Source organism: Lagenorhynchus albirostris, chromosome 10 (assembly GCF_949774975.1).
Source record: "Lagenorhynchus albirostris chromosome 10, mLagAlb1.1, whole genome shotgun sequence".
Taxonomy (NCBI): Eukaryota; Metazoa; Chordata; class Mammalia; order Artiodactyla; family Delphinidae; genus Lagenorhynchus; species Lagenorhynchus albirostris.
The window spans coordinates 38,162,680-38,185,380 of record NC_083104.1 but is presented as its reverse complement, the minus strand read 5'-3'; the positions used below and the strand labels follow the sequence as shown (position 1 = coordinate 38,185,380).

Below are 22,701 nucleotides of genomic sequence, written 5' to 3'. Positions count from 1 at the left end.
CGGAAGGAAATGTGACTTCTGACCTCCCAGGCCCAGCGCCCAGGGATAGTGTGCGTTGCTGACGCCACACAGCCAGGTGGGCTGCAGCCCCCTGCACACCCTCCCTTCTTCCTGGGTCCTTTGCCAGGGCTCTGAGACATTGCCCAGAGCCCTGCCCAGAACTGAAGTCCCTTGGGCTTGACTAAACAGAAAGTTGAGGACAGCAGGGGCCTTGAGACATGTTCAGAAAGGTCTCTGACCAAGAGGTCCCCCTCCAAACCTGAGGAGGGTAGGGACAGGCAGGTGGCTACACTTCAGTGTGACTGTAGCCACCGGCAGGGCAGCTGGATAGCTGCAGGGCTATGGCTACGTTGGGCTCTCAGTGCAGAGCCTTCCATGAGGCTATGGGAAGTGCTCGTGCATTGCTGGAGGAGGGAGCAGCAGATGACAGGGCCGGGGTGCCTGTGGGGTGAGCCCCTAGCTCCAGGCAAGGCACCTGGACCTAGGGGTCTGCAGCCCTCTGAGCCTGTGGGAAGGGCTCGGTAAAAGGACCGCCTCTGCTGGGCGGAGCTCCCAGGCGAGCTCTTCCGCCTTCGGCCGCCAGAGGGCGCAGCAGCCCGTGCTGGGCCCCGCCGGGCCGGTCGCGGAGGCTGACGTCATCGGGTCCTGCGGAGGCCGCCGGGCACAAAGGCAGCTTTGTAGGGCGGCGGCGGCTCCGCGCCCTCGGCGGGACAAAGCGGCCTGGGCCGGGGTCGGCGCCGCGGAGGCGGAGAGGGCGGGGCGAGTGGGAGGGTAGGGCCGGGGACCTGGGACCCCGCCTCCGCACACCTGCCAGTCTCCCCTCGGCCTCGGGGTCCCGAGTCCTGGCGAGAGATGAGAGGCTGTGTCCGCCCCCTCGGAAGGAGTTCAACGGCCCCCACCCCCCCGTCCCCGCCCCAGTCCCTCGGGCCTTTCCTGCTACCCCTGCCACTGAGGGCTGAGGATCGCCGACTGACAAGGAGGACAGAATCCCACGTCCAAGCCAGGATCCCTTCCTGCCCTCAGCGGTCAGCCCTGGATCCCGCTGAACCCCAGATGTGCGGGCGGGGTGGGAGCTCCGGTGCCCTGATATCCGCCCAGCAGGAAGCGGGAGACAGAGATGATTCCTTCCTTCCGTCCTGAGGGAGAACCCTGCACAGAGGGACCATTGACGAGCTGGCATTGTCTGCCTGATAAACCCAGCGTCTCCCTCCCTGAGTGGGCCACGCAGGATTCTGGCCAGGATCCCCTTGTACCCGGCTTGGCAATGGGTCTGGGTGGGTTCCTGGCAAGCAGTACTTCCCTGGGTGCAGACAGCTAGGCCCCCACCTGCCCTTGGCCTTCCTACCGCTGCTCTGATTTTGAGAGCATAAGGCTTCATTGTCCCAGCACTGGTGGGGGCGGCCTCTCAATTCATCCTTGTCTTTCTTGGTTGGGAAATTCCCAGCCATGGGGGGCGGTAGGCAGGGGGGTGCATCCCAGGTGTCCTGCACCCCAACAGGAGGGACTCCATGAAGGTGACTCCTGGGGATCCCCCCATTGCCTAGAACTGTTCAGGGCTGTACCTCAGCCGTCCCGCATCCCTGGGTGAGGAGAGCCAGAGATTCAGTGCTCCTTGGCTGTGTGTCTCCCAGCGTTCTCCCAGCCTAAGAAGGCCCATCTTCCTGACCCCACCCATGGGTAGCTGCTTCTATGAGGCTCAGGATCCTGAGGCAGGGCCAGGCAAAGGACCCAGGCTCCTGCTCCCAGACCAAGCTGTGGATCCCAGTTTGAGGTAGGCTGTCTCCAGCCAGTGGGGACCACCACAAGGCTGATCCATCTCCCAGAGGGCCCACCCCACTCCAAATAGTTGCTCAGGCTACTGATGTGGTAGCAGCCTGGCTATTTTTAACCCATTTGGGAGGGTGGGGTGGGTGGGGAAACGGCTGGGAAGAGAGAAAGAGACAAGCTCTGAGAGAGAGTTCTGAAGAGGGAAGGATGTAGGGAGACCCTGTGGGGAGAAGCCAGCCCTGGCCTGCAGCCACTTTCCAGCTCCCCTGGGCCAGACCTCCCACCCCCAGCAGGTGGGTGGAGGCCCAGATGCCAGGTGCAGAAAGGGGAGGGGGCCCCATTAGGACTGGATCCTCTGAGGCTGTAGGAGATTCCAAGACCTAGAATAACCCCTTACCATGTTTCGGGGCAGCCCCATAGCTCCTCCTGAGGTCAGGAAATCCTCGCACTCCCCTCAGAGCCATCCCCCCCCACCCCAGAATGCCAAGCCAGCCATTAAGGCTGGAGAATACAAGTCCTGACTCCAGCCACCTGCCCTGTGGCATGGCCAGCCAGGTCCTACTTGCCCTGGGAGTCAGGGTCGGGACTGCAGCTTCCCTTGGCTGAGTTCTGGGTCCAGGCCCACTCCCAAACCACTGACCCCAATCCTTGGGTCTGTTGCCCCAAAAGAGATCCTAGGGGACCTCATCCCTGGTGTGAGGCTGTGCATTCCCCCAAGTCTGTCCCCCGCCGCCTTTTTAAAAAATTTATTTTTGGCTGCGTTGGGTCTTAGTTGCTGTGCGCGGGCTTCTCATTGCAGTGGCTTCTCTTGTTGCGGAGCATGGGCTCTAGGCACGTGGGCTTCCGTAGTTGTGGTGCGCGGGCTCTAGAGTGCAGGCTCAGTAGCTGTGGCACACGGGCTTAGTTGTTCTATGGCATGTGGGATCTTCCCGGACCAGGGCTCGAACCTGTATCCCCTGCATTTGCAGGCGGATTCTTAACCACTGCACCACCAGGGAAGCCCCCCGCCAAGTCCCCCTTGAACCCCCAAAGCGGAAGCCAGCTCCCAGCACACCACCAAGGAGAGCCTCAAGCCAGCTGAGGTCTGCATGCAGCTGTGTGACCCCAAGTATGTCCATGCCTGCCAGCCAGTCAGCTCCTCAGTTAACCACACAGCAACGGGCACTGGTATCCAAGGGAGCAGGGGTCAAGGCCATGGATCTCTTTCTTTTCCCTGCTTTGGTTTCCACCCTTACAGGAGACTTGACCTCACAGGTGATCTTATTTAGGAGAAAAATCAGTTTGACATTCTTTGGCATTTACTCTGTTTTCTGACCTCATTGTGGGTGGAGGGAGTCAAGGCCTGAGTGACTGAATCCTGAAGGGGGCTGAAGTCTCTCTTCTCCATCAACCCCCCATCCTCACCCAGGTTCAGCAGGCCCAGGAAGGTGGCCGGGCTTCCTGTGGGCACTGTATCTCTCGCTTCCCTGTGCCTGGGGCCCCCAAGGGATGGGATGGTGGTTGCTGGGGAACCCAGAGCCCTGAAGAGAGGCTTGGACCTGGTGTTATAAGCACCTGGGGCTTCACAGAGAAAAGTGGGTAGTGGGTGATGAGGAAAAGTCCAGCAGGTGGCAAAAGGGCACAGGGCACAGCCCAAGCTAAGTCCTAGCAAAGGAACAGCTGCCACCTCCCAGAGATGGGGTAGCTGGAGCGCTGGCAGGGTTAGCCAGGGCCGAGCCAGGGAGGCGTGTGTGAATGCCTGGCTAAGAGCCTGGGATGTCCGCGGGCTTCAGCAAGTAGGAGCTGGGGAGGCAGGGTACTGCAGAGGGGAGGCACTGGGAGGAGAACTGGCAGAAGGACCACGGGGACCCCCAGGCTGGGTACCTGGGGAAGGGGTCAGGCTTCAAGCTGCAGGGAAAGGAGCTGGGGCCTTGTTCTATCTTAAAGGAGACAGAAGTCCTCCCTGAGTTGGGGGCTCCCTGGAGGGAGGAGGGTGTGGGCATGGGCACTGCTGGGGGTGGGTTGGAGATCTGTGGAGTAAGAAGATTGAGGAATCCCCAGCGGCTGGGGAGAGAAGGAGGTTCAGGTGGAGGGTCAGGGTGTTGTGCTGGGGGCTGGGCTTGTGGCGGGGTGGGGAGGGGGAGGGAAGGGGGCAGGAGGGGAGTCAAGCCTGAGAAAGGGCCCCATGAAGCTGGGCTGGAAGGGGCAGCAGTGACTCCCTCGAGGCCTCCAGGCCTGCATGCCAAAGGCTGCCCAGCGCTGAGATGACAACTGGAGTACACACCTGTGTACCCCACAGTGTACCAGACCTGCCTGGCCCACCATTTACAACGGCAGGGCAAGTGAGGAGAGTGATCTGAGAGGTTCAGTCTCCCCCTAGGGACACACAGCTGGTGAGCAGCAGAGTCAGGATTCAACCCCACCCCTCTCTGGCTACTGGGGAGTGGATTCTTGGGACGGGCTCTGGTCTGCCCTCCCAGAGCATCCTGAGCCCCCAACCAGTACTCCTGAGAGTCTCTCCCCCTGACTAGTAAGGGAATGTAGCATTTATGTTAATGTATGTTAATGAGTACAGGGTGCCTCCGGAGTCTACTTTGCCGCATTCCTGGCAACTCCTCCCCCCCTCCCCCAGGCAATGGAGAAGGAGAGGAGAGGGAGGCCCCACCCCCAGGCCCCTCTTCCCCCCACCCCCCACCCCCGTTGGGCAACGAAGAAAACAGAAGTGAGTGAAGAGCTGTGATGTGGCTGGTGGGGGGGGCTCCCCCATCGCGGAGGGGCTGACCTCAGCCAGGGAGGAATGTGAAGGAGGCGGAGGGCTGGGGCGGAGCGGGTGGGGGTAGGGCCCCAGCTAGAGGCCCAGGGTTCCGGGCGGCCCCTCCCTCAGCCCCTCCACCTCAGCTCTGACTTGGCTCTCAGAAGGGAACAGGCAAGGAAGGAGGGGAGGAGCTCATCTTTCCAAAAAGGTGGGCTGGGGGTCCTTGGGGAGCCTGGAAACCAGGTGGGGGGGTGGATGAGGGAAATGCCTGAAAGACCCTTCCTGGGAGATCCCCTGGAGTGGGTAGCAGATTGTCAGGGAAGTTAGGCCTCAGTTGGGCTTTCCAGGGCCCACTTTCCACCGCTTCCCTCCCCCCATGCCTAAGTCCTCAGGGTACCCATGTGACCGGAAGAGGGAAAGGTCGAGACTTTGGAGCCACCAGCCCTGATGGCTAAAGCAGGTGTGAGTGGGGAGCCAAGGCCCAACCCAGCCAAGGCTGGGCACTGGGAGTGTTGGCTGTAGCCTTCCTCAAATGGATGTCTCACCCCAGCCCAGTCACACCACCCAGAGTCCAGGCAGGGTGCAAGGGGCAGGCCCAGCTGGCGATGAGGGCTGGGGAGCCAGGTGCTGGGACTTGGCACAATCAACTTATTTCCAGAAGGAAAAACCAAGGCCTTGGCAGGCTGTGCCACTGATAGGCAGCACCAGAGACCCAAGCTGCCTCCCCTGGTTTGTTCCGTTCTGTCGAGACCCAGGCCCAGGCTGCATGATTCCAGAATCCTTGGGGACTTCCAGAGCCCAGTGTGACCCACAGCCAGTGACCCTGCCCCTAGGGGGCTGCCTCCATAAGTTTCCTACCCAGGGTCTGCATACGCTGGGACCTGGGGCTGAGGAGCAGAAAGGAGACCTTGTGGGGATGGGGACAACTTGAGCTCCCACTCCTGGGGATCTCCCTTCCTGCTCCAGGGAGGGGGACACATCTGGAAGTGGGAAGGCAATGCCAAGGGCTCAGGTGAGCCAGGAACAGCCCAGTCCCTTCGGCTGGGGGTTGAGTCCCAGGGTGTTGGACAGATGGTGGGGGGGTCCTGGTCCCATTTTCCAGTATGGACACTGGGTTGGGGGTGGGGATGAAACAGAGGCTGGGACCTGGGCCTGAAGAACTAAAAGCAGTGGGGGCAAGTAGGGGGTACCGTGCAGTTGGGTAGGGACCTCAAAGGCACTTGCTGATCTTGGCTGCTTGGGTGGAAAATTGTAAACAGCCAAAGAATTTTGTTTGCTTGCATGAGGCCAGGGGACGCTGCCCAGGTCCAAGGCAAAAGAGCCTGGGAGGAGGGAGAGGCCACATCCTGGAAGCCCAGGAGCTCAGGCAGGGTTATGTCACCCCCACTCCCCCTCCTGAAGGCCCCTGGTCCTCCCACTAACCCCCACCCTTCACCTGCCCACCAGCCAGCCAGGCTGGGCCAGAAACACCAGGCCTGAGGTTCAGGAAAGAGGGGCATGGCCCCACCCTGGATGGACACAGACACTTCTACTCCAGGGACTCGGCAGGAGATGGGCAGCAGAACCATGCACACTTGAAGTGCCCACGTGGCCTCCCTCACAGACCCCTGAGGAGCTGCTGATAGCCTTGCGGAGGATGCAGCAGGATGCATTTTGGGGGGATTGAGGGGTGGAAGCCCACCCTCAAGCCCTGGTATGTTCACCCAGGTGGACCTGAGGGCCCCCCTTGACCATTGTCAACATTCAACCCCTCCAAGGAAGTAGACCTGGCAGTACAAACAGGGTGTGTCCACCAGACTCACCTTTAGGCCAAGACCCCAGACCCTTCCCAACTGAGGCGCTGAGGTGTAGGAGCCCCATCCTATCCTTGAAGCCCCCTTGGGTACCTCACTGTGTGTTCGGTGGGGCAGTTCCTCCCACCTTCAACCTTGGAAGAAAGACTGAAGTTCATGGAGATGGCATAGAATGCCCCTCACCTCCCAGCAGAGACATGGGACCACCGGTCATGACGGGGCTCTGGATGGTCCCACACCCTGCAGTGCAGAAGTGAGACTTGCCACCTGCCTCCCTGCCCTGCCTGCCCCTCTGGCTCTCTTCTCCCGCCCCAGACTGGCTGTCATCAAAGCCACTGCCAGCCAGGTGGCAGAAGTACTAAGTGGCCCAAGCCCTAAGGAAGGACTGGGGCAGGGTCTTGGGGGCCCATCAAACCTCCACTTGAGAACCCCCGCTCCGACCTCTGACCCTGACCGGCCCTTCCCAGCTGGCTCCTGGGGACTGAGATGGCAGCTGAGCCCCTCATTACCCACCTCCAGCTCCCCAGCTATGGAGGGACAAGTGAAGAAACGAGTCCCTGGGGGTGCCCCATCTGACCAATCCCTCTGCCAGAGCTGCCTGGGGCTAGGGGGTCTCTATTGCTTTTTCCTTATTTGCCTTGACTGCCGGCCTCAGTTCCAGGACCACTGCGTGGGGCATCCTGTTGCTCTGAAGCCCTACGGGGGGAGGGGTCGGCCCTACCCGCCCCTCCCTTGTGCCCGCTCCGCTCTGGCCACCAACTCCAGCCGGTCCGGCTGCCTGCCCAGTCACCCGATCCGCCCCGTAAACTTGACGGCGGGGCGCGGCTGGCTTGGTGGGGGCGGGGGCTTCTCCTTAAAGGAGCCGTCAGAGGGTGCCCTAGGGCCCCTCGGCTTCTCCCCTTCTGCAGGGTGAGAAGGGGCCAGGGTGAGGAGCCGCTGATGCCGGAGCTCTCGGTGGAGTGTGGGAAGGCAACCTGGTGTTTTGTGACGTCGCAGACCTCACGGGCCCAGAAGAGGCAGCGGCAAGTGTCAGTGGAAGGGAGGAGGGAGGTGGGAGTCCTAGGGTGGGAGGGGTCTGGAAGCGGCAGAGCTAGGCGGGGGTTTGGGGAGAGCAGTCTGGAACGTGCCCCGGCAGCTGTGCCCCTTGCTTGAATGCACCCCAGGACCTAGCCCCACGCCAGGGCTACTGTGCCCGGCACCTGCCCAGCCAACTTCTGGGAAAGAGGGTGGACATTGCAGCCAGAGCCTGACCCCATCTGAGAGGTCCAGGGAAGGGCTCTGGCTCAGAGAAGTGGAGGGTCTCAAAGATGGGGAAACCCTGAGGGCGAAGACGGGATGGAGAGGCTCAGGGAGACTCTGGAGGCTGGAGAGGGAAGGGCAGCTCACCCGAGCTGGGGGTGAGAATCTGCTTTAGGCCCTTGGCTCTCCCCACTTGATTCCTCTTGGGTCTGAAGTCTGAGCTCACAGAATTTCTGTGTGTGACCAGCCCCTCCCACCCTCTGGGGTGGGGAGAGAGAGGTCAAGCAAAAAGCTGGGGCTGCTGGATCCAAGTAGGAGCAGCTCCCAAATCAGAAACTGAGGCGTCTGCCCAGCCCTGGGTCTCCCGGCTGCACTTATCCCTCTGAGAAGTGGGTTTCCGGAGTGTTTCAGAGTTGAAGGCAGTGATTGACGCTGCAGTTATAATATTTGCTCACCTGCATGTCCAGAGAGACTCACACACTTGTGCACAAACACATACACGCATGTGCAACACAAACACGTATGTACTTACAAAGTGTACACCCCCAGACATGTACACACTGTGTAGACATGCATACAATGCCGTGTGTGCACACATGCATGCCACACCTACGTGTGTAATACAACACACATGCCACATGGTTTCACATAGATATGTACACATATGCCTGCATACACACTACACACACACATACTCACTACAGAATACAGATACACAAAGGGATCCTTAGAAGCACATTCACACTCACAGACGCCCACACCATTGGCGCCAGCTCCAAATGTGCTTCTGTTCCTCTGTGGGCCCGTGGGTGCACAGCTACCTCCAGAGGCCTGACCCCCCTCCTGTTACCGGCACACCCATGACTGTCTTGTTTTGCTCATTGCACTTGGCACCACTGCAATGACTGCACCAATCTGAGTCCTTGTTGGTACTCTGCCCCCTCCTGCAGGAGGACCCTGTCTGTGTGCCCCACTGCCCCCAGCCCCAGTCCCAGGCTGGCATGACGTAGGCATGCAGAGTTTGTGAATTAATGCCTGTGGGTGTGTGTACATGAGGGCGGGTTACTGGGGAGGGTGACGTGGTGGGGCAGGCGCCTGCCAGTATGGGGTTGACCCCGATGGTGTGCCCAGCGTGGGTGTGTCTGTGATTGTGGCCAGGCAGGGCACCCTCCAAGGGAGAGGAGGACTTGCAAGTGGAATGCGACCCCCCAGCCTCTTTCCCCTAGGGGCTGTAATCTGATCCCTGGGGACTCCCCCCAGCCTCCCTCCCTAGCTCTCGCTGCAGCTCCTTCTCTTCCAGATCCGGGGCAGAGTCCAGGGTGGCTCAAGGCTCCTCCACACACACCCGCTGAACCCTGAGCTCCCTGAGCTGCAGGGATGGGGCGGGCTGAGGCCGCCGCCATGATCCCAGGCCTGGCTCTGCTCTGGGTGGCAGTGCTGGGGGGTGCTGCCCCCAGCACGCCACGCCTTCGCCTCTCCTTCCAAGGTAGGTGCACCTGGCAGGCGGGAGGGCTCACCTCAGGGTGGGCAGGAAAGGGGCCCAGTGTGGGTTGGGGGCGTTGTGTTTGCTGTTGCACTGTGTGTGTGCCACCGGCTGGGTTGGATTGGGGGCACGCTCAGGCCATCTCCAATTAACCCTTTCCTGGCCTCAGTCCCCAAGCTCTCTGCCCACATTCTCCTCATGCTTTCCCAGGAAGCATGGCAACAGATCCTGCCTCTGTTCCATCCCCTGCTCCCAGGGAAGTTGAGGTGTGGGGACTGTTAGAGCCCCCTTCCCACACCCCCTACACAGGGTGGTTACTAGGCAGTGGTATCATACTGAACCTAGGCTGGTGGCAGAGAACCCTCAGCCTGACTTTGGGGTTGGGGTTCTGGCTGTCCCAACATGCAGGCCTACCCCAGAACCCTTGCCTCCCCGTGCACTCGCCTGGAGACACTACTTGTCTGAGGTTGCCCTAGAAGCTCCAGCTCCTTCCCCCATGGGGGCAGGGGTGGGCTGCACTGCCCACCCTGGAAGCTCTGACCCTGGGTGGGCCTGTCCCCCTGAGTGTAAACTCACACGCGTGTAAATTCACATGTGTGTGGGCCAGGTCACATGTACAACCTTGGCCTGGAAGAAGCTCCTAGCATGACTGGCGAATCCTCAGTGGTGTCCCTGCCCCACAGAGCTCCAGGCCCAGCACGGTCTCCGGACCTTCAGGCTGGAGAGGACCTGCTGCTACGAAGCTCTGCTGCTGGATGAGGAGCGTGGGCGCCTGTTTGTGGGCGCTGAGAACCATGTGGCCTCCCTCAGCCTGGACAACATTAGCAAGCGGGCCAAGAAGGTGCCAGGGACCCCCAGCCTCAGCACCGCCCTGGGACCCCACTCCAGGCTTCCTGGAGGATGGGCCCCCTGAGTGGACGACACCCGCAGCATAGAGAACATCCTGAGTCCCTGACCTGTGTTCTCCCTCCCCCACCCTCCCCATAGCTGGCCTGGCCGGCCCCTGTGGAATGGCGAGAGGAGTGCAACTGGGCAGGGAAGGACATTGGCGTGAGTGTTGGCTGCCTGGGTGGGAGTGGGGAGGGTCAGCCCCTCACTCTAGAGATGGGCAGTGCTAAAACAGAAGCCTGCCTGTTCTGGCTATGATGGGGGCAGGAGGGTTGAGGTGGCTGAAGTCCAGAGGTAATGAGTCAGGGTGGGGGCTATGTGATTCTTCTTGGAGGCCTCTGCGTCATGGGGGGCAATGCAGGCATGCTTCCCAATGAACCCATTCTGGTGAGAGGTGAGCCGGGCTGGTCACCAAGGGCACCTGAGCCCCTAGAGCCCATGTTAGTACTTGCCTGGGCTAATGCAGAAAAGAAGGGGTGGGAGTGCCACTGGTGAGCTGGGAGCCCTTAAGGCCACCTCCCTGGGGGAGGCCTCATTGTTCCTGCCCCTGCCCACGTGCGCGCTAGACTGAGTGCATGAACTTCGTGAAGTTGCTGCATGCCTACAACCGCACCCACTTGCTGGCCTGTGGCACAGGGGCCTTCCACCCAACCTGTGCATTTGTGGAGGTGGGCCAGCGGCTGGAGGTAAGGCTAGGTCTGGTCAGGGAGGGAGGTTGGGAGGGTAAGAAAGGGCCTACAGTAACAACTCCCCCCTGCCTCCCAGGAGCCCATGCTCCGGCTGGACCTTCGAAGGCTAGAGGATGGCAAGGGCAAGAGTCCTTATGACCCCAGGCATCGGGCTGCCTCCGTGCTGGTGGGTAAGTCCAAAGGATGGGGCCCCAAGAGAGCTCCTGGAACCCCTCAGAGACTCTAGCATCTCACAAAGTCCCAAGACCCTCCCTAGAGCCCCAGGGATCCCCCATAGCCTCACTGACTCCCCAAGAGCCCCCGGAGCTCCATAGTGCCCCCAACCCACCACAAGAGCCTTTGGTTTCACTAAGCAGCCTCGCCGTGTCTACAGGGGAAGAGCTGTACTCGGGAGTAGCCGCAGACCTCATGGGCCGGGACTTTACCATCTTCCGCAGCTTGGGTCATCGTCCAAGTCTCCGAACGGAACCACATGATTCCCGCTGGCTCAATGGTGAAAGACTGGTGGGACTGTTGGGAGGGGGCCCTCATCTCCAACAGAGCAGGTGCTGAGTAAGGCCCATAAAGGGAGTGAGCAGTGAGTGCTCACCAGGTAGCTACCCTGGGTCAAGCCCTCCACTAGGCACTGGGTCGCAGGGTGGACAAGATAGGTATGGCCCGTGCCCTCTTTGAGTTCACAGACCTCAGATCTAATACACAATAAGATCAGTTCCAATGGCCAGGAGATATAATGAGAGAATGGAGAGGAAGGGAAAAGGAGACTAGGCAGCAGTGGTGGTGGTGGGAGGGTTGGGGAAAGGAAGATACCCTGCTGAGAAAAGGTATGAGCTAATGCCCAAAACACAGCAGGATTGCGGGAAGAGCATAAGAGCATTCCAAGCAGAGGGAATAATTAGTGCAAAGACCCTGGGGGCAGGAACAAGCCAAGGAACAGACTCATGAAGGGAGCAATGATAAGGGGTCTGGACTGTCAGCACAGGGTAGGGCCAGGGCAGATTATTCTAAGAGTGATGAGACCCAGCAGAGTATTTGAAGCAGGAGTGGGGGCATCTACTTCCTGCTAGAGAGGAAGATTCATGAGTGAAGGTAAAACCAGGTACCCCATATCCCTCCTTTCTTGGCCCACTGGCATAGAGAACTGCCAGGGGAGAGGCGAGAGGCCCACCACTGGGCAGGGTCTGCTTGCCTGTGGGCCCAGGTAGCCATGGTCTCTGCTGCCCTCTCGTGGCTTCTTCTTGACTCGCAGGCCCTCTTTCTTTCGATTGTGTCCTCGGGGAGCACCATCTGAACTTGGTCCCAGAGGCTGGGTGGTCAGCGGCTGCCCTGAGGGCTTCTGCCGGCACGAAAGAAAGGGGAGGCAGTGCCTGGGCCTCCTAGCAGGGGGCAGGGCCAGGACCTTGCTGACCCCACGCCTCCTGCTGTGGTCAGAGCCCAAGTTCGTCAAGGTCTTTTGGATCCCGGAGAGTGAGAACCCGGACGACGACAAGATCTACTTCTTCTTCCGTGAGTCGGCAGTGGAGGCCACGCCGGCCCTGGGACGCCTGTCTGTGTCCCGCGTTGGCCAGATCTGCAGGGTGAGGAGTCCCTGGGCCACATTCGGTGATCCTGCCACCGCCCCTTTGCCTGTCTGTTGGGGCCTCGCCCTCATCCCCTCCTACTGACCCCGCAGAACGACGTGGGTGGCCAGCGCAGCCTGGTCAACAAGTGGACTACGTTCCTGAAGGCGCGGCTGGTGTGCTCAGTGCCCGGTGCTGAGGGCGATACGAACTTTGACCAGCTCCGTAAGTGCCAATAACGGAGGATGGGGTGTGGGGAGGGGGCGCAGGGGCGCAGACCCTGAGCCTGGCTGTGCACCCTCCCCCAACTTGGTCCCTTCCCTGCAGAGGACGTGTTCCTGCTGTCCTCGCGGGATCGCTGGACCCCGCTGCTCTATGCTGTCTTCTCCACGACCAGGTGAGGTGTGGGAGGTAGTGGGGCAAGGCTGGCTAGGCCCCACTTGAGCCCCTTACTCCACTTACATCTTCACCTGCAGCAGCATCTTCCAGGGCTCCGCAGTGTGCGTGTACAGCATGAATGATGTGCGCCGGGCTTTCCTGGGACCCTTTGCACACAAGGAGGGGCCCGTGCACCAGTGGGTGTCCTACCAGGACCGTGTCCCCTACCCCCGACCTGGCATGGTGCGTAGCCCAGGGACTCCCACCACAACCCACTTAAAGCTTCAGGGGTGGAGAATTTGGCCTGGGGTTTTCTTGGTGAATGTTGTGTCTTCTTTTTTTTTATGGGTGGGAAAACATCATCTTCATTAGACAGGGCTCTTCAGGGGAAGGCCATGTTTCCCCCTCAGACCCCCAAAGGCAAGGCTGGAGCTCCTCTCTCAGATTCCCAGGGCAGGGCTCTGTCCAACACCCGCCCCCTGTGCGTGCGCGCGCACACACACACTCACACATGCTCCAGGTTCCGGGAGGTGTCCTGTGGAGGGCTGCCCACCAGGCCTTCATATCCACATCCTTGTCATGCCTCCTTCCCACCCCCCAGTGCCCCAGCAAGACCTTTGGCACCTTCAGTTCCACCAAGGACTTTCCTGATGATGTCATCCAGTTTGCCCGGAACCACCCCCTCATGTACAATTCGGTCCTGCCCATGGGGGGGCGCCCCCTCTTCCAACAAGTGGGTGCCGGGTACACCTTCACCCAGATCACTGCGGACCGTGTAGCAGCTGTTGATGGATACTACGACGTCCTCTTCATTGGCACAGGTCAGGGTCCTGCCATGACCACCCACAAGACCCAGCCCAGGCTCTTTGGCCTGTTAGTGGAATCTCCCCCTGTTCAGTCCCATCTCCATGTTTTTCCGGGGGCTGTGCCCCCATCTCCTTCTGGATGCTGCTCTGATTGCTCCAACCCACATTCTTCACCATCCCAACCATGCGGAGGGTGGAGGCCTCAGAGGTGAGGAGACCCCTGGCCCTGGCTGTCAGGGAACACAAGGAGTCACTCAGCCTTCTCATCCCTGCAGATGCTGGCACGGTGCTGAAGGTGATCTCCGTCCCCAAGGGTGGCCGGCCTAATGCTGAGGGGCTGCTCCTGGAGGAGCTGCACATGTTTGAGGTGAGGCCTAGCCCCCATTGCCTGGGGTACCCCCACCCCACGGAGCTCTGATCCCAGCACCCCTCCTCCCTCTCAGGACTCAGCTGCTGTCACCAGCATGCAAATCTCCTCCAAGAGGGTAAGTGACCAGAAGCCTTGCGGGCGGAATGGACCCAGCCTCTTCCCAGGTGCCCCCACCCCCATTCTTCTCTTGGTAATTACAAGCCCCGGTTTCGAGTACAGGCTCTGCCTTCACTAGACTGTGGGACCTGAGACCTCAGTGTTCCCTTTTGTCAAATGGGGGAAGGGATCCCTGACCTATGGGAGGCAGGCACGGGGCCACCCAAGGTCAGCCTGGAGCCCCTTGTACCCCTAGCACCAACTGTACGTAGCCTCTCGGAGCGGGGTGGCCCAGATCCCGTTGCACCGCTGCGCTGCCCACGGCCGCGCCTGTGCCGAATGCTGTTTGGCACGTGACCCTTACTGCGCCTGGGATGGGGCCGCGTGCACGCGCTTCCAGCCCAGTGCCAAGAGGTGGGTAGGATCAGGGGCGGGCTGCCTGGAGGGAGTCTTTATCTGCCCCTGGCTAAAAGAAGGGCTCACGGAGGCTCTAATGTCCCCTCTCCCCAGGAGGTTTCGACGGCAGGATGTAAAGAACGGTGACCCCAGCACACTGTGCACCGGGGGTGAGTGTCCCAGCTGCTCTCACCCCCTATCCCTTAAAGACTGCCCCACCCTGCCCTGCCTTGTCTGAATCTGACATTCCCTTTGCCCCCAGACTCATCCCATCCTGCGCTGCTGGAGCGGAAGGTGTTCGGTGTGGAGGGAGGTAGCGCCTTCCTGGAGTGTGAGCCCCGCTCGCTGCAGGCGCGCGTGGAGTGGACCTTCCAGCGCGCGGGGGAGGCGGCCTACACTCAGGTGAGCCTCCCCTCACTCCCCTCCCAACCAGGCCCTTGTTCCGACTTCTACGTCCAGGAAGTGCGCGCCCTGATTAATGAGGCCCTTGGCCTGCTCCGCACATCTAGATGCGATCCAGCTCTGCCCAGTGAGTCTCCGCCCAACCAGACCCCTAACGCCCAGTTTGGCCCCTTGCCTGCACTCCGCATCCTGGTGAGGCCCCATTCCTCTAACTAGGCGCCTGACGCCCGCGCCCCAGCCCAGTCCGAACGAAGCCCCGCCCTTTCTCCGCCCACTGGGGGTGGTATCTGACGCGCCCCCACGTTCAGGCGAGCCCCGCCCTGTTCCCTAACGTCAGCCTCACGCTGATCCGGCCTGCAGGTGCCCGCAGAGGAGCGAGCCGAACGCATGATGCGGGGCCTGCTGCTTCGCTGGTTGCGGCGTGGGGACTCAGGCGTGTACCTGTGCGCAGCCGTGGAGCAGGGCTTTTCGCAGCCAATGCGTCGCCTGGCGCTGCACGTGCTGAGTGCTGCGCAGGCTGAAAGGCTGGCCCGGACCGAGGATGCTGCGCCCGTTGCGCCGCCGGGCCCCAAGCTCTGGTACCGGGACTTCCTGCAGCTGGTGGAGCCGGGCGGCGGTGGTACGAACTCCCTGCGAATGTGTCGTCCGCAGCCCGCGCCGCGCCCACCGCCTCCCGAGTCGCGGAGGAAGGGCCGCAACCGGAGGACACACGCCCCAGAACTGCGTGCTGAGCGGGGGCCACGCAGCGCAGCGCACTGGTGACTCGGCCGTCCCCACACTGGGGACTGGGGAGGTGGCAGCAGCAGAGAGAGGGGGCGGTCAGACCCTGGGAAGCAGCTAGGGCCCCGGCACACAGCGGTTCCTGGTGGAGGGAAGACACCGACCCGACAGGCCCTGGCCAACAGGCAGCCATGCCGGCTTATTTATTAACAGAGAATAATCCTTGAATGCAACCCCGATAGGGGTGGCCCAGGCTGCGCACAGGGTCCAGCTGGTTAGGAGGAGGCAGAGAAGCAGGGTCCCCGAGCAACGACCTGGGTGGGGGAGGTGCCCAGAATGCCCACCCTGGGGGAAGGGCCACCTCCTTGGGCAGTGAGCAGAAGGCTGTGAACAGGCTGGGGTGGGGGTGGGGGTGGGGCAGGCCGACTGTACTAATGCAATAAACATGTTATCAGCTGAAGCTGGAACGGCCCCATCAGACAGCCGCTGGTCTTAGTGTTACTGACCCAGGTTCTTGGACTCTTTAATCAATAGAAGTTGGTAAGAGGCCAGAGGAGAAATTCGGGCAAGGCTTTATTGGGGCTCATGCTGCAGAACAAGGGAGTGAAAATAAGAAACAGGTGCCCAACAAGCAACAGGTGCCCTTGCTTGCTTGCTGGGGGAACAAGGGTTTGGGGGAGGGTGGCTCCGAGCTGGTTCCTTAAATGGAGTGAGAGTAGGGGCACATCCATGGGTCAGGCCAGAGGGGTGACTTAGGTGGTCTGCCCACCTTCTTGGTGGTGTCGTGGGCAGGAATCCTGAGTAGTCCCCTGCTTTTGCTCCCAACACCTCAGAAGTGGCAGTTGGGTTTTTGGTTTTTTTGCGTCTTGCTCATAATTTGCCCCAGTTGCAGGTGTGTGTGGTTATTTTTACTCACTTAGAGTTTCTTGTATTCTGTTGCTCCAGGAGATGTTTGTCCAGGTGTAAGCACTGCAGCAAAGGGTCTCAGGTCCCAGCCTGTCTCATTCCCCCCTGAGGGATTCTACACCCTTTATTTTTAAGGATTAAGGGACCGGAGGTCTTCTTCTTCTGAAATGTCTTCCTGCTGGGCAGGGGCTGCAGATCCTAACCTACCCTATAGGTATAGAAGTCCCTTGCTGACTGTTTTAGGGACCTGGGTTACCCTTGGCTGGAGTGGGTTGAAATCCTTGAGCCATCATGAGCCTTCCTTGAAACTGTTGAAGCCTAGAAAACACAAACTTAACCAAAAGCTTAAACAGACAAGGGCCAAAAAGGAGAACAGTAATAGCCACAAGAGAGCCTAGAAAGGGAAGGAATCAGGTTAACTTTGGGAGGGCTTCCCTAACTGCTGACCAGACGACGGAGGCGGTATCACCCCTGCCAAAATTGTGAAGCCATTCTGCTTGGGTGTATATTTCTTTACTATTAACTTCTGTCTGTCCTGTGACACTGATTTAGGTGCAGCAGGAAGTAATAGTTATCCCACAGATTCTGCCTTGTTCTGTCAGAAGGTAATCAAGAGCTAGATGATTATCAAGAGCTGCATTAACCAAAGTAACGAGAGGTCTTAAGTCCTGTTAAGGCGTGCCCTGTCTGTTTTATCACATAACCAAGCTGTCTGGTGAGATTTCTCAGTGTTGCTTCATGATAAGGGAAGCCTCCCCATGGAGCTGCCAGTCCTATGGCCAGCCCTGCCCCTGCTAAGATCATTCCTAGTGCTCTCTGGGTTTGGTGGTGACCTAGAGTGGTCCTGTTATAGATCACAATCCCTCTTAGCCCTATAGTCCCTATAGTGCACTCTCCTATGAAATGGACATTATCAGTGCAGTTATAGGCCATACCTTGGTTGGAAAAGGACAGGGTCTGGCCATAATTTTCTAACATATGATGGTTTGGATGTCTACAGAGGAAAACAAACCCTTCAGGGGTGCAGGCTGGAATGTCTGTCTCGCCGTGGTTAAGATTTGATAGTCCATGAAGGACATAGCTGTTGCTACTACCTGTTCAACTAGGGGAGGACGGCAAACTGTTGTTGGTAATTTAGATCATATGATGTTATAAGAATCTCTCTCTCTCTTTTATTTTTTTTTGGCTGTGTGGGATCTCAGTTCCCCAACCAGATGCTGAACCCGGGCCACAGCAGTGAAAGCCTGGAATCCTAACCACTAGGCCACCAGAGAACTCCTGCAAAGCTCTTGTTAATGCAGTTAGCTCAGCATTGTGGGCCGATGTCTGTGGTGGCAAGGCCTTGGTTTCTGTGACTTCATCTAGACCAACTATGGCATACCCTGCCTTCCGAGTTCCCATCTCTATAACACTGCTCCTGTCAGTAAACCATTTGACCTCAGGGCTGTCAAGAGGTTCATCTAGAAGATCAGACCTGCTGGAGTAAGTTTGTTCTATGATCTCTATACAGTGATGCAGTAAATCTCTACTCTCGACAACTGGAAGTAGGGTTGCCGGGTTCAGGGTTTGGCACACCTGTATGTCAAGGGTGTCCATGAGGAGAGCCTGATATCTTGTCAGTCTTCCTCCAGTCAACCAGTGATGTCCTTTGACGTCCAGCACAGATTGTACTTGATGAGGGGTTAATACATCTATAAGTGTTGTCCCAGGTTGAGCTTGGAAGCCTCATTAACTAAGAGGCCTGTGGCTGATATTGCCCGCAGGTAGCTGGGCCATCCCAGGGTTATTGAGTCCAGATGTTTTGAAAAGTAAGCCACTGGTCTCTGATCTGGTCCCACATCTGATGCCAGCTTTTGGGTCAGGACTCCTAGCGCTATCCCTGACTTCTCATGAGCATATACGGTAAAGGGCTTGTTCAAATTTGGAAGTCCCAGTGCTAGTGTTCTGTTTAACTCAGCCTTTAGAGTCTCAAAGTCCCATTGGTGGTCCCTATTCTGGTGAAGGAGTTCCCTTTCTTTTCCCTTTAGAGCCTTATAGGGACTTCCCTGGTGGTCCAGTGGTTAAGACTCTGTGCTTCCACTGCAGGGGGTATGGGTTCTATCCCTGGTTAGGGAACTAAGATCCCACATGCCCTGCGGTGAGGCCAAGGAACACACACACACACACACACACACACACACACACACACACACACGATTATCTAGAGCCTTATATAGGGGTTTGGCTCTAACGCCATAATTTGGAATTCAGATATGACAGAACCCAGCCATCCTGAGAAAGCCTTGGAGTTGCCTCTTTGTGGTTGGAGATGGTAATGCACTAATTGCTATTCTTCAGTCTATGCCCAGGGCTCGTGCCTCTGGGGTTAAAACAAATCCTAAACACTGAACCTGTTGCTGTGAGATGTGAGCCAAGTTTGGGGAGACTTTATATCCCCTTTTTACCAGAAGATTTGGGACCTTAACGGTATTTTGATCTGAATCTTGTTTTGTCTCACTACTTATTAATAAATCATCAATATATTGTGGCAGAGTTCCCTTTTCAAGGCTTAGTTCTCAGTTCCCATGCCAACCCATTTCCAAAAAGAGGGGTGCTATCCCAAAAACCCTGTGGAAGCACTGTCCAAGTATATTGGGTAGCCTCCAGGGTGTCAGGGTCCCTCCATTTAAAGGCAAAAAAGGTATTGAGAGTCTGGATGTAGGCGAATATAGAAAAATGCATCTTTGAGGTCCACAACAGAAATATCGAGTGCTCCCTGGCACTTGAGTGAGGAGGGTGAATGGGTTTGGCACCACTGGGTGAATAGGGATGATTGCCTCATTTACTGCTCGTAAGTCTTACATAAGCCAATATTCCCCATTAGGCTTCTGAACAGGGAGAACTGGGGTGTCGCAAGGGGATTGGTAGGGCCTAATGGGTCCATGTTTTAGGAATTTAATGAGCAGTGGTTGGATCCCCCTCAGGGCTTTAGGCTGTAAAGAATATTGTCTCTTCCCGGGGTATTTTTCCCCGGGCCTTAATCTTATCTTTATCAGGGGAACATGTTTTGTCTTTCCTAACACCGAGGCATCCCACACTACAGGATTTACCTGTTGTCTAATTTTGGGGGGAATGTTTTGAGGAGTATTTTGATGAGTAGCAGATGGGTCATCTGGAGCTACTAATAGATGCATTTTCTGTTTGAATTTTTTACCTTCTTGGACTTCATCCTGTTCTAAGAATGTACTAGCTCCTCCTGAGGAGGAGGACAGGGCATTCTGGCATATACAAAAAGCCTTGAGTAATAATAATGGGCCTGATTCGGTAGGCAAAGCGAGATGTAAATCGCCTTACCTTTGGCTGTCCATCAACTTTCGTCGCATTACAGTCAGGGTTGGAGAGGGGACCAGCCAGCCAAGGCAGAACAGAGTAGGTGGCTCCAGTGTCTCCAGGAAATTCAGTTTTTCCTACTGGCCATGTCGGGGGTGACCCAAGCCTCCGCTGGAGTAATGAGAATGGATCTAGTGAGATCTGGAGCCAGGCAGGCGCTTGGGTCAGTCGGTATGTGGGAATCTCTTATCCGAGAGCTTTGCAAGGAACTGGGGTGGGTCGGGGGTGTTTTTTTGGTGTCCCACAGGAGGGCGCTAGGACATCCCCCCTTCCAGTGCTCCTCCTTCAGACAAAAGACACACTGGTTTTAGTCCAGGTGGCTTCTCGGCTGTTTGTCTGGTCTTCTCAGCCGTCTAGGGTCCCCTCAATGTGGCAGGTAAATCAGAGTAGCCAAAAGCTGCGTTTTCTTGATTAGCTTCCCATCCTGATAGGCCTCCTGTATTAAGTCTTGGTTATTATAGACCTTGAAGGCCTCCTCTACCAAGGTTGACAACGGGATTTGGGACCCAGCCTCAAGCTTTTGAAATTTTCTCTTGCTATCAGGAGCGGACTGCGTGATCAAATGCATGGCCAGTAGTGGTGTCCCTTCTACAGACTCAGGGTCTGTATTGATGTACTTCCTGAATGCCTCTGAAACCCAGCTCAGGAACACTGCTTTTACCTTTTTTCTGTGTAACTTTTTTTTTTTTAATTTTTTTTTTTTTTACTTACAGTGTTGTGTTAGTTTCAGGTGTACAGAGAAGTGATTCGGTAATACATAAACATATATTCATTCTTTTGCAGATTCTTTTGTCATATTGGTTACTACCGAATATTGAGTAGAGTTCCCTGTGCTATACAGTAGTAGGTCCTTGTTGATATCTATATACAGTAGTATGTTCATGGTTTTCCTGTTGTTTTATTTTTTCGCACCGTGGGTATCTTAGTTCCCCAGCCAGGGATGGAACCCGTGCCCGCTGCAATGGGAGCGTGGAGTCTTAACCACTGGACTGCCAGGGAAGTTCCAGTAGTGTGCGTATGTTAATCCCAACTCCTAATTTATCCCTCCCCTCCACATTTACACCCCACCCCAGGGAATCGCAAGTCTGCATTCGGACTGTGAGTCTGTTTCTGTTTTGCAAATAAGTTTATTTGTATCACTTTAAAAAATTAGAGTCCACGTATGAGTGATGTCATATGATGTTTGTCTTTCTCTTTCTGACTTATTTCACTTAGAATGTTAATCTCTAGGTCCATCCATGTTGGTGCAAATGCATTATTTCATTCTTTTTTATGTCTGAATAATTTTCCATTGTATCTATGCACCAATCTTTTTTTTTTTGTTTTTTCTTTGCCCACTAGGCTTGTGGGATCTTAGTTCCTGACCAGGGATTGAACCTGTGCCCTCGGTAGTGAGAGCGCAGACTCCTAACCCCTGGACAGCCAGGGAATTCCCAGGTACCACACCTTCTTTATGCATTCGTCTGTCGATGGATCTGTGTAACTTCCTGGACTTTATAATTTACAGTTTTCACTATATACCTTTTCACTCCTTCTGATAAACAAATAATATAATGTTTCATCTTAGCCTGGCCTACACGATCCTCATAGTCCCAGTGTGGGTGTGATCTGGGATTGTGTTACCACTCACTTGATAACTTTGGTGGTGTAGATTGGTGGCCAGTAGGCCATCTGTGTGTTTTTTGGCCATTTTCAGTATATGCTCCTTTTCATCCGGGGGCAACAGTGGGCCAGAATAACTATGATGTCCTGCCAGGTCAGGGAGAATGTTAATCCCAGCCTGATAAATTTGTCCCTAAGCTTTTCAGGGTTCTCTGAGAACCTGCCAAATCGCTCCTTACAGGTTTCTAGGTCCCCCAGTGAGAAGGGAACACGCACTCTAGTAATTCCTCTGTTTTCCTGGAGCGGGTAAAAGCCTGGTGGGGCAAAAGTGCGGGCTAAATTTGAACCTGATCAGAGCCCCATTGGGGAAGGCCCCGGGGGTACTGATTTTGAGGTTTCTGATTTGACGGGGTAAGGTGTGGGGCCTGGGGCTGAAGGAGATGGTGAAGGGGAAGAAATGGGGAGCTGAAAATGAGGCTCGATGTGCTGTCAGCTACTGGGCGGTTGAAAGGGGATCCGTGAGAAGGTCTGGCTTCACACCTTTAGGGGGAAACCTGGAAATAGAAACTAAACACACACAAGAATCCCTCAGACCTTAATCTTGATAAAGTTTTATAAAGTCCTGTACATACGGGACTTTCCCCATTTTGGGGACCGTTTACAAAACAGGTCCAGTAGTAAAATGGTGTTAAAGATAAGAGATTCATTCTCTGACCACTTCTGATGGTCATCCAAAGCATGTAGGGGCCAGGCTGTGTTGCAAGAAAAAATCAGCTTATTCCTTTTTTTTCTTTAATTAAAAAAAATTTTATACTGGAGTATAGTTGATTTATACTGTTGTGTTAGTTTCAGTTGTACATCTAAATGATTCAGTTATGTATATATAAGTATCCATTCTTTTTCAGATTCTTTTGCCATATAAGTGATTAATTACAGAATATTGAGTAGAGTTCCTTGTGCTGTATATTAGTAGGTCCCCGTAGATTATTTTTTTAACAATGGAAGACACTTTATTATTATTTTTAAAAAATATCTTTAAATTTATTTATTTATTTATTAATTTTGGCTGTGTTGGGTCTTCGTTTCTGTCTGAGGGCTTTCTCTAGTTGCGGCGAGCGGGGGCCACTCTTTGTCGCGGTGCGCGGGCCTCTCACTGTCGCGGCCTCTCTTGTTGTGGAGCACAAGCTCCAGACCTGCAGGCTCAGTAGTTGTGGCTCACGGGCCTAGTTGCTCCGCGGCATGTGGGATCTTCTCAGACCAGAGCTCGAACCCGTGTCCCCTGCATTGGCAGGCAGATTCTCAACCACTGCGCCACCAGGGAATCCCTATTATTTTTTTAAAACATCTCTCAACATTTCAACTCTGGGTAGAAATCAAACGCATAGATTATTTTATAAACAGTTGTGTGTATACTTAAATCCCAAACTCCTAATTTATCCCTCACCTGCATGTTTCTTCCTGACCCATCCCCAGCAAGCACAAGTTGGCTTTCTTCTTTTTTTTAATT

At 56.4% G+C, this 22,701-nt stretch overlaps 1 protein-coding gene across 7 annotated transcripts; it reads left to right on the top strand.

Annotated features, from left to right (window-relative positions):
• Nucleotides 1-5,390: 5,390 nt before the first annotated feature.
• Nucleotides 5,391-15,719, top strand: SEMA3B (semaphorin 3B). Of its 7 annotated transcripts, none has more exons than XM_060161793.1 (18): nt 5,391-7,322; nt 8,834-9,019; nt 9,700-9,857; nt 10,004-10,066; nt 10,471-10,590; nt 10,670-10,763; nt 10,967-11,086; nt 12,022-12,167; nt 12,263-12,374; nt 12,477-12,546; nt 12,626-12,770; nt 13,129-13,348; nt 13,609-13,700; nt 13,777-13,818; nt 14,056-14,213; nt 14,310-14,365; nt 14,458-14,597; nt 14,958-15,719. In XM_060161793.1, the coding sequence occupies exons 2-18, from the start codon at nt 8,911-8,913 to the stop codon at nt 15,357-15,359; spliced, it is 2,247 nt and encodes a 748-aa protein (XP_060017776.1). In that variant the 5' UTR covers nt 5,391-7,322; nt 8,834-8,910; the 3' UTR covers nt 15,360-15,719. The 7 variants fall into 7 exon arrangements, with proteins under 7 accessions (XP_060017776.1, XP_060017775.1, XP_060017777.1 ...); XM_060161792.1 differs by having other exon boundaries at nt 8,819-9,019; XM_060161794.1 differs by lacking the exon at nt 5,391-7,322 and having other exon boundaries at nt 7,376-9,019; nt 12,629-12,770.
• Nucleotides 15,720-22,701: the final 6,982 nt, after the last annotated feature.

What these genes read in the sequence shown, in the direction of transcription:
- SEMA3B (XM_060161793.1), top strand. Translation starts at nt 8,911, where the DNA reads ATGGGGCGGGCTGAGGCCGCCGCCATGATCCCAGGCCTGGCTCTGCTC. An exon ending in GGCTGCCTCCGTGCTGGTGG is followed by an intron (nt 10,764 to 10,966) that starts GTAAGTCCAAAG and finishes CCGTGTCTACAG; the next exon opens with GGGAAGAGCTGTACTCGGGA. An exon ending in CAGCACACTGTGCACCGGGG is followed by an intron (nt 14,366 to 14,457) that starts GTGAGTGTCCCA and finishes CTTTGCCCCCAG; the next exon opens with ACTCATCCCATCCTGCGCTG.